Source organism: Sinocyclocheilus grahami, unplaced genomic scaffold, assembly GCF_001515645.1.
Source record: "Sinocyclocheilus grahami isolate Dianchi unplaced genomic scaffold, SAMN03320097.WGS_v1.1 scaffold654.1, whole genome shotgun sequence".
Taxonomy (NCBI): domain Eukaryota; kingdom Metazoa; phylum Chordata; class Actinopteri; order Cypriniformes; family Cyprinidae; genus Sinocyclocheilus; species Sinocyclocheilus grahami.
In genome coordinates, this window is record NW_015505833.1 from 221,087 (window position 1) to 231,228 (window position 10,142).

A 10,142-nucleotide genomic window follows, 5' to 3' on the forward strand; every position below is an offset into this window, starting at 1 on the left:
CACCCCCAAGGCATCCTAGGTGTATATGACTTTCTTCTTTCAGACGAATCCAGTCGGAGTTATATTAAACATGGTCTTTGGTCTTTCAAGCTGTTTAATGCCACTCAGCGGGTGTTGCATGCATCAGTCCAAAAGAAGTTAAATAAAAAGCGCCCATCCATAAATAAAGTGTCTCACACGGCTCCGGGGGGTGAACAAAGGCCTTCTGTAGCGAATCGATGCATTTTTGTAAGAAGAATATCCATATTCAAAACCTAATGATCACTTTAATGTAGCTTGCGCTCACTGCTGTACACAGAAGCAGATCAAAGACAATTTTTAATATAACTCCGACTGGTCTGAAAGAAGAATGTCATATACACCTAAGATGCCTCGGGGGTGAGTAAAACGCAGCCTAATTTTCATTTTTGGGTGAACTAACCCTTTAACATCATGATTTTCAGTCAATCAGTTTTAAAACACTGTGAGTTGTGAAAAGCACTGTACAAATAAATTCAAGTTGACTTGATAAAAGCAATGCTGCATGCCTAATTGTTGTTTAAAATGATATAGGATTTCACATGACCAACAAAACAAGTCAAATTCCTGCAGAAAAAAAAATGAATTCCTTCCTAATTCCAGGAAAGATCCCTTTCTGTTGATCGGTTTTCCATGGTTTGGGCCGAAGGAAAATACTGACACTATAGCATGCAGTGACATTTTAGACCATTATTTTGTGGCATTGTGACACCGGTTTCCTGTTTTTGAATGACAATATCCTTATGAACATCCATACAAAAATGGTTTGTCAAGACACACAGAAGTGGCATGTGCAGGATCTTGATGAGTCCAGACTTTTGAGATAAACTGTGCCGACGGCTGCGAGTCTGGCCTCAATCACACAGTGCCTGACCTCTCTAATGCTTGAATAGAAGCAAATCCATTCAGCAATGTTATAACATCTAGAGGAAAGCATTCCTCAGACCAGTGGGGATGTTGTCACAACTTCAGTTAGTTTCAGTGTTTTAGAATAAGAGCAGGTAAACTGATGTGATCGAAACATCTAAACATTCCAGTTACAATTTCATAAAGGGTTAGTTCACCCAAAAATTACAATTCCGTGATCATTTTCTCACCATCAAGTTGTTATGAACCTGTAGGAGTTTCTTTCTTCTGTTGAGCACAAAAGAAGATATTTTGAAGAATGTTGGAAACCAAATGTTTGACAGTAGCAAGAAAAAAAAAATACCATGGAAGTCAATGGCTGCCGTGAAGAGTGTTGTTGGTTACTAACACTCTTCTTTAAGGCAGAAGATCTCTAGTTAATGCAGTCACTGAATGAGCCGGATTAATTCTCTATGTCTCACGTTCTTGCTCTCTTTCTCTCCGTGTATCCGCGTGTGCTGGGACTTCGTGACGTCTAGAAGTGAGGTGAACTGATCTGGAGAGAGAAGCACAATGTCACGGTCAGATGAGGTCAACAAAATGACAGAAAATGTCTACAAGGTATGTGTTCAATGAAAGGGGACAATAAATAGACAATCCAGGATGATAAAAGGAGACATCTTAGAAATGTAATCTTTTCTTCATGTTTGTTTTTATTCTCACATTTTGTGTAAAAAAAACAAAAAAACATGCATATACCAACAACAAATAATTGGCAAACAAAAACCACATAACAAAACATTTTGTCAAGCAAAGAAAAAACGTTTTCTTTTTTAATTACTATATGTGACCCTGGAGCACAAAACCAGTCTTAAGTGTTAATTTTTTGAAATTGAGATTTATACATCATCTGAAAGTTGAATAAATACGCTTTCCATTGATGTATGGTTTGTTAGTTTTATAGTTGTGAGATACAACTATTTGAAAATCTGGAATCTGAGGGAGCAAAAAAATCTAAATATTGAGAAAATCATCTTTAAAGTTGTCCAAATGAAGTTCTTAGCAATGCATATTACTAATCAAACATTAAGTTTTGATATATTAACCAAATATCTTCATGGAACATGATCTTTACTTAATATCCTAATTATTTTTGGCATAAAAGAAAAATTTATAATTTTGACCCATACAATGTATTTTTGGCTATTGCTACAAATATCCCCCAGCGACTTAACACTGCTTTTGTGCTCCGGGGACACATATGTGTGTCTATATGTAGTGAGTGAGAGCGATAATTATATATATTTGTTATAAGTATAAAAAAATGCTTCTGTACTTCTTTTTTATTCTTTTTAGGAAAAAAATAATTTCGGCAAAACATATATATATATACTGAATATACAAATGAATTTTAAAGGTATATTTCAGTCATTATGAATTGTATTTTTAACAGTATTTTGAATAAGAATAAAAAAAGAGCATCACTGACACAGAGCGTTTTCCATTATTCCACCTCATGTATTGAATGTGTTGCTGATTCTGTGTTCAGGGCATTCTGGACCAGTTCAACCCCAGTCTGAAGAATTTTGTCACCATGGGCAAACACTATGAAAAGGCTCTGACGGGTCAGACATCATTATTTAATAGTTAATTTTCTCTGTAATGGGCAATGGGCAAAAGTCCCCTGATAATCAGTGTGAACTTTGATGTATGTTCATCAGCACTTCGCCTGCCAAACAACAATCATGTATGCACTCTCTCTCTATGTCTCTCTATGTCTCTCTCTCTCTCTCTCTGTCTGTCTTTCTCTGTCTCTACAGGAGTCACAGTAGCAGCGAAGGGTTATTTTGACACTCTGGTCAAACTAGGAGAGCTGGCCAGTGACAGCCAGGGCTCAAAGGAACTAGGTAAGACACTTCAGAACCAAACACTGAATACACCAGAAAATGAGTAAATAAATGTCCTCAAAGTTAACTAATCTCTCAAACTGATTGTGTAGTCAGGTTCACAACCTAGTTACTGCACCAAAGTGAAGTCATTGCAAGTACAGTATACTTACAGCACATTTGCAGTTAAAGTACTGATGTTATCATGTAATTCCACTTAATTATTTCAAATGAACTGGCATAAAACAAGAGAGTTTATGTTAGAACTAAACTTTTATGTGTTTTTGAGAGCGATAAGTAACAGGGAGAGCAGTTAATGCACTAAAAGTGATGGTTATGAGGGATTTATTTGAAGGTTGTGATGATTGGAGGATGTGTTTAGGACAGAAACAAGGTGCTAACAAGCGCCAATGTTGCAACATGCCAATTATGTTCTAATATTATTATGTGATCCAAATCTAATTTTATAATTACAAAGAGTGTTTTTCTGCAAACTACACTACATCATCAATAAGTGCCTTAATGTTGACTTAAAAAAAATATATATATATACTGTATATACTGTATATATATATACAGTATATATATATATATATATAGAGAGAGAGAGAGTTCCCATGATTTAGACCCAGTGTTATTTTAGTACCATTGAACATTTTTATTTTTAGATTTCCCATTCTCATTTTAATTTTAGTAATATTGTTGTGTGTATAATTTTAGTTTTAGTTAATTATGGCTATTCAAATCTGTTTCTGAAGTGACACGTCCGGCAGAGTAAAGCTAGTGGTGAAAACTGAATGTGAAAATGTTAGTAAATATAACTACATTGTTCAAGTTCATAGTACATCAGCGTTTGCAGGAAATGAAAGCGTGAAACCAAGTGACTACAGCAGAAGAGAATGAAGAGGCAAAGCCTGTACGATAAAATGGAGATGAAGAAAGTAAGAGAAAGTGAGAGAGGGGCAAAAGAGAGAGAGGCCTTTGTTGAAAGATTAACAACACCACATGATCTCATTGTGCTGCTGAAAACAGCGGGGGTGGACGAGAGGGAGGGAGAGATGCCAAGCCGCACACACACTGTTGCTCAGTAGGGGATAAAGAAGGCCAACATCCACGGCTCAGCCCACTGGAACCCACAACAAAACACCACAAATTCACCCTCAATGAAACGCAAGAATGGACAGACAATGCCACGCATATCACATCCTCTGAAGGAAGAAATCGCTCTTTTCAATTGTGTTCAGACAAATAAGTGCACATACACCACAGCCTACAGTTTAGACAAGTACATGCATTTTAGAAAATGAACATGCAGTTGTTACATTTTAGATCAAACTTTAAAATGACCCTAGTGTGAGCTTGATGTAGTCAGGTTTATATGAGTGAGATGGCATTATTGGGCCGTGTTTGATAGTACGTCTGTAAATTGTGATGGCTCTCATGCTTTGAGTTTTTCTGATTGTGTGCAATGTCTTTTGACGTCCTCTCATAATTCATATTGATTCAGGTGACATGCTGTTCCAGATGGCAGAGGTTCATCGGCAGATCCAGGTCCAACTAGAGGATGTGGTGAGTAAATAAAGCAATAAGCCCCGTGAAGCCGTGGTTCCCTTTCAGTCAGTCACTCTCGACGTTACGTTGGATGACCGACGAATTGGGATCTCGCTTAGAGCGACCAATCCACTTCGAGTGTAAACTAAACAAGCCAATGCACATTGGCATGCGATTATTGCATCCAGCTGTCGCTGATCACAGCGTGAGTATAAGTTGGCAGCTGGTGCAGCGCATATTCAGCTTTTCGCTTCTGAGCCGAGTGGTCTCATCGTTCTGCTCCTGATCTTGTGCTTCAGTGAAACTACGAGTTCGAGTACAAGCACGCTCTTAGGAAGCTCTCGTGCTGGTGGTGTATTGAATGTGTTGCTGATTCTGTGTTCAGGGCATTCTGGACCATCTTCAGCGGTGATGGTTCTTCCCGTGTTGAGTGGGTTGCACACAGCCGGCTGCACTACCCCCTGTTTGTGTTGCAGGCGGCCATCTCCCCTGTGCGCTTCAGCACACTAAAAGAGCAGTTCTAAAAGAGCATTCACGGGTGGAACGTCTTTTTAAATTCTTTTAAATTCATTTCTGGATGCAGTTGTTACCTGGCGCCGTGTGATGGTCACGATCGCTGCCTCTCGTGTCTGGGCATTAAGCACTTTGTGGACGAGTCATGCTCCCATTACGGGAAAATGACCATCTCTGAGTTGCGGACCCTGTTTGTGTTGCAGGCGGCCATCTCCCCTGTGCGCTTCAGCACACTAAAAGAGCAGTTCTAAAAGAGCATTCACGGGTGGAACGTCTTTTTAAATTCTTTTAAATTCATTTCTGGATGCAGTTGTTACCTGGCGCCGTGTGATGGTCACGATCGCTGCCTCTCGTGTCTGGGCATTAAGCACGCTGAGGTGGCTTTGTGGACGAGTCATGCTCCCATTACGGGAAAATGACCGTCTCGGAGTTGCGGACCAGACTTTGTTTCCTGCCCGTGCCGCTGCCCAGATCTAGGGTTCCCCCTGGCGGCAGCCAGACTAGTCTTACGGTGATGGTGAGGAATTCCCCTCTGAGGAACCAACCTCCGAGGGCTCCTGCTTTCGCCGGCACTTCACAGCCAGTGGAGCCGCAGAGAGAACAGGCTGGACCCTCCCGGGGGGTACAACTTGTATCTTTCGGCGCTCCCCCCGAAGATCAGATGTCGATTGCTACATTGGAGGGTGAGCCAGACTTTTCTGGAGAGGATGATCCGGCGGCCGGTGCCGGATTCGGAAATGATGGCTATGCTTTCCCGGGCCGCCGAGAGTGTCGGGCTCGAGTGAAAACCTCCACCGCGTCCCGAACCCTCGAGGCTGGATGATTGGTTTCTCGGAGTGACTCACGCTAGTTCTCAGGGCCCCACTCTTTCTCAGGTTCTCAGGACCTTTCTTCCCGGAGGTGCATGATGAGCTCACTGGGTCGTGGACGGCACCTTTCACTGCCAGAAACCGCCCCAGTGGTTCGTACTCCCTCACCACCCTTGATGGCGGGGCAGCGCGGGGGTATACGGAGGTCCCCACCGGTGGAGCGGTTGGTTGCAATGCAATTGTGTCCAAATATCGCTGCCATCTGGCGGGGCAAGCCGTCGCTACCCTCCCGGGCCTGTAGGTACTCGTCGGCCCTGACCGGCAGTGCTTATGTGGCCTGCGGAGAAGCTGCCTCTGCCCTACACACCATGGCATTGTTGCAGGTTCATCATGCCAAGGCACTGAAGGACCTGCACGAGGGTGGTCATGACCCAGAAGTTCTCAAAGAACTCCGTACCGCTACTGACCTCGCGCTACGAGTGACGAAGGTTACTGCGCGGTCTCTGGGCCGTGCAATGTCCACTATGGTGGTCCAGGAGCGCCATCTCTGGCTGTGTCAGGCCAACATGCGGGACAAGACACGATTCTTGAACGCACCCATGTCCCAGACCAGCCTGTTCGGCAAAGCAGTAGAGAACTTCGCCCAGCAGTTCTCCATTGTACAGAAGCAGACTGAAGCCATCAGGCACATCCTGCCCCGGCGTGCAGCTGCTGCCTCCACCCGGCCGCCGGCGGCAGTGCCTCAGCCTGCTCGCCGCCAAGGATGGCCCCCTGCCGCCACCCCCGCTCCCGCGCAACATACGCAGCAGCCTCCAGCAAAGCAGCGCCGTGGAGCCTGTCGCAGGGCAGCCGCCCCGCCTGTCCAGGCCCCCGCCAAACCTGGCGGCAAGAGCAAGAGCAAGAGGCCCTGAGACGGGCGACCCAGAGATGGAGGAACCTGCTCTTCGGGAGATGGTGGTCTGTGGTTCACGGTCAGTGGTTCCTAAAAACTCAACAAAAGAGCACTTTCCTCTATCTCTGGGTCCCCAGAGGGGACAGGGAGCTGTGGACGGGCCAGTCTCGGATCACACTCACCCTTCTCAATCGCCAGTGAGCAGCTGTGGGGGGTTCGAGAGTGCGGTCAAACGTACTACTCACGAACCCTCTGCCCGAATGCAGGTGAGTGTTGCACACACGCTGACCCCGCTTCGGACTGGCAACGAAACGCCCGGGCCGGGTCCCTGCGTTCCCCCTCGCTGCCCCACCGCGGGTATGTCGGTGGTTCTGTTCGTGTCACTTGTACGGTTTCTGGGAGCATGGCTAGCGCTTCCCAGCCCGTCTCGTTGGCTCCGTCAGACCATCAGACTCGGCTATGCGATTCAGTTTGCCCTGCGCCCTCCCACATTCAGGGGCGTCCACGTTACTTCGGTGAAGGCAGCAGATGCCCCTGTCTTGCGTGCAGAGATCACAGTCCTACTGGCGAAGGATGCGATAGAGCCGGTTTCTCCAGCCGATATGAGGACGGGATTTTTCAGCCCTTACTTCATTGTGCCCAAAAAAGGCGGTGGGTTGAGACCAATCTTGGATCTGCGTGTCTTGAACCGGGCCCTTCACAAGCTCCCGTTAAAGATGCTCATGCAGAAGCACATCTTCAGGTGCACCCGTCCCCAAGATTGGTTTGCAGCGATCGACCCAAAGGACGCGTACTTCCATGTGTTGATCTTTCCGCGCCACAGGCCATTCCTGCGGTTTGCATTCGAAGGACGGCATATCAGTCCCTGCGTTCCCCCTCGCTGCCCCACCGCGGGTATGTCGGTGGTTCTGTTCGTGTCACTTGTACGGTTTCTGGGAGCATGGCTAGCGCTTCCCAGCCCGTCTCGTTGGCTCCGTCAGACCATCAGACTCGGCTATGCGATTCAGTTTGCCCTGCGCCCTCCCACATTCAGGGGCGTCCACGTTACTTCGGTGAAGGCAGCAGATGCCCCTGTCTTGCGTGCAGAGATCACAGTCCTACTGGCGAAGGATGCGATAGAGCCGGTTTCTCCAGCCGATATGAGGACGGGATTTTTCAGCCCTTACTTCATTGTGCCCAAAAAAGGCGGTGGGTTGAGACCAATCTTGGATCTGCGTGTCTTGAACCGGGCCCTTCACAAGCTCCCGTTCAAGATGCTCATGCAGAAGCACATCTTCAGGTGCACCCGTCCCCAAGATTGGTTTGCAGCGATCGACCCAAAGGACGCGTACTTCCATGTGTTGATCTTTCCGTGCCACAGGCCATTCCTGCGGTTTGCATTCGAAGGACGGCATATCAGTACAAGGTCCTACCGCTGGGGCTGCTCCATATGAGACCGCTTCAGCACTAGCTCCATGGCCGAGTCCCAAGGTGGGCGTGGCAACGCGGCACTCACCGGGTCCAAGTCACACCGGCCTGCCGCCAAAACTTTACCCCGTGGTCAGACCTGGCGTTTCTCCGGGCAGGAGTGCCCCTAGAACAGGTCTCCAGGCATGCTGTGGTTCACACAACCGGCTGGGGGGCCACGTTCCACGGGCTTGCAGTGGCAGGGGTTTGGACGGGCCCCCAACTGCACTGGCACATCAATTGCCTCGAGTTGCTGGCAGTGCACCTTGCCTTGATCTTGTCCGTACGGACAACACTGCGACCGTTGCGTACATCAACCGACAAGGTGGTCTATGCACCCGTCGCATGTCGCAACTCGCCCGTGAGGTCGCTTCATGCCATTCACATTCCTGGTCTGCACAACCGGGCAGCCGACGAGCTGTCGCAAGCTGCGCTCCCAGGGGAATGGAGACTCCATCCCCAGACGGTCCAGCTGATTTGGAGTCGTTTCGGAGCCTCTCGGGTAGACCTGTTTGCCTCTCCAGAAACTTCTCACTGCCAATTGTTTTACTCCCTGACCGAGGGAACACTCAGCACAGACGCACTGGCACACAGCTGGCCGCGGGGTCTGTGCAAGTATGTGTTTCCCTCTGTGAGCCTTCTAGCACAGACACTGTGCAAGGTCAGGGAGGACGAGGAGCAGGTCTTTTAGTGGCGCCCTATTGGCCCACCCGGACCTAGTTCCCAGAACTAATACTCCTCATGACAGCCCCTCCTTGGCCGATTCCTCTGAGGAAGGATCTACTGACTCAGAGACGGGGCACCCTGTGGCACCCGTGTCCAGACCTCTGGAAACTTCAAGTCTGGTCCCTGGATGGGACATGGAGGTTCTAGGTGACCTACCCCAAGGGGTAGTTGACACCATCACTTCGGCCAGAGCACCGTCTACGAGACACGCTTACGCCTTGAAGTGGAACCTGTTCGTCGAGTGGTGCTCTTCTCACCGAGAAGACCCCCGAAGATGCCCAGTCAGAGTCGTGCTTTTCTTCTTGCAGCAAGGGTTGGAGCGAAGGCTGTCTCCCTCCACCCTTAAAGTCTATGTCGCTGCGATTGCTGCTAACCACGACCCCGTAGATGGGAAGTCGCTAGAGAAGCATGACCTGATCATCAGGGTCCTTAGGGGGGGCGAGAAGGCTAAATCCTCCTTAAGTTTAATAGTTTTGAAAAGTATGTAAATGTGCATAGTGGCTATAGTTGAGTTTTGATGTGTGTCTGTGTTTGTGTGTGTGTGTGTGTCTGAGTGAGAAAATAATTCATTTCATTTGAAAGATGTTTTAATTGAGTGTATTTTGTGCCAAAACATTGATAAATGATCCACAGTTTTGGTGTGTTTATGTGTGTGTGTGTGTGTCTGAGTGAGAAAATAATTCATTTCATTTGAAAGATATTTTAATTGAGTGTATTTTGTGCCAAAGCATTGATAAATGATCCACAGTTTTGCCCACATGGATGCTCTTGTGCTTTAGTGTATGAAGAGTTTTGAAAAAGTGACCTAAGTATTAAGAAATGGGTCCTAGAGATTGTAAAAACTGTAATTTACCCTCAAGACCCGTGTGTTTCCACACCCCCTGTGTTTGATTGAATGCTGTGTTTTCTGTCGTCTGCAGCTGAAGCTGTTTCATTCAGAGCTGCTGTCTCAACTCGAGCAGAAACTGGAGCTAGACATCAAATATCTGACCGTGAGTGCACACTACTGTTTAACTAAACTACCTACTGAATTCACTTAACAGGGGAGCTCAAACAAGTACACCCAGAGTTTGTCTTGTAAACCCTTTGAGTAAATTAATCAGTAAATTACTCCTCCTGAACTCTCTGAAACTTACCAGAACTTGATATACTGTATGAAAACCTTTGTGCAGGCGACGCTGAAGAAGTACCAGAGTGAGAGGAAGTCAAAGGTGGAGTCCATTGAGCGCTGCCAATCACAGCTGAAGAAGCTGCGGAGGAAGAGCCAAGCTAGTCGCCATCCCAACAAATATGGAGACAGAGAGATGCAGGTACATGTTTCTAAGGCCTCTAAATGATCAAACGTTGCTGTTAAACCTGTTTCACACACAATCTACTCCATTCCTTCTGTCGTCTGAATGATAGTTTTTTAGTAAAAGCTCTTTTAGTGTAATTGTAGAAATGTCCAGCTTCAGC

The 10,142-nt window shown here is 46.7% G+C and overlaps 1 protein-coding gene across 1 annotated transcript in view; it reads left to right on the forward strand.

Moving 5' to 3' along the window:
* LOC107558622 (brain-specific angiogenesis inhibitor 1-associated protein 2-like) overlaps positions 1–10,142 on the forward strand; it is a 38,147-nt gene that overhangs the window by 3,296 nt on the left and 24,709 nt on the right. Inside the window, exons 2-7 of the mRNA XM_016242283.1 lie at positions 1,407–1,485; positions 2,414–2,489; positions 2,685–2,771; positions 4,258–4,319; positions 9,608–9,679; positions 9,860–9,997. Of these exons, the coding sequence (XP_016097769.1) occupies positions 1,438–1,485; positions 2,414–2,489; positions 2,685–2,771; positions 4,258–4,319; positions 9,608–9,679; positions 9,860–9,997 (483 nt within the window). The 5' untranslated portion in view covers positions 1,407–1,437. The remainder of the gene's footprint in view (positions 1–1,406; positions 1,486–2,413; positions 2,490–2,684; positions 2,772–4,257; positions 4,320–9,607; positions 9,680–9,859; positions 9,998–10,142) is intronic.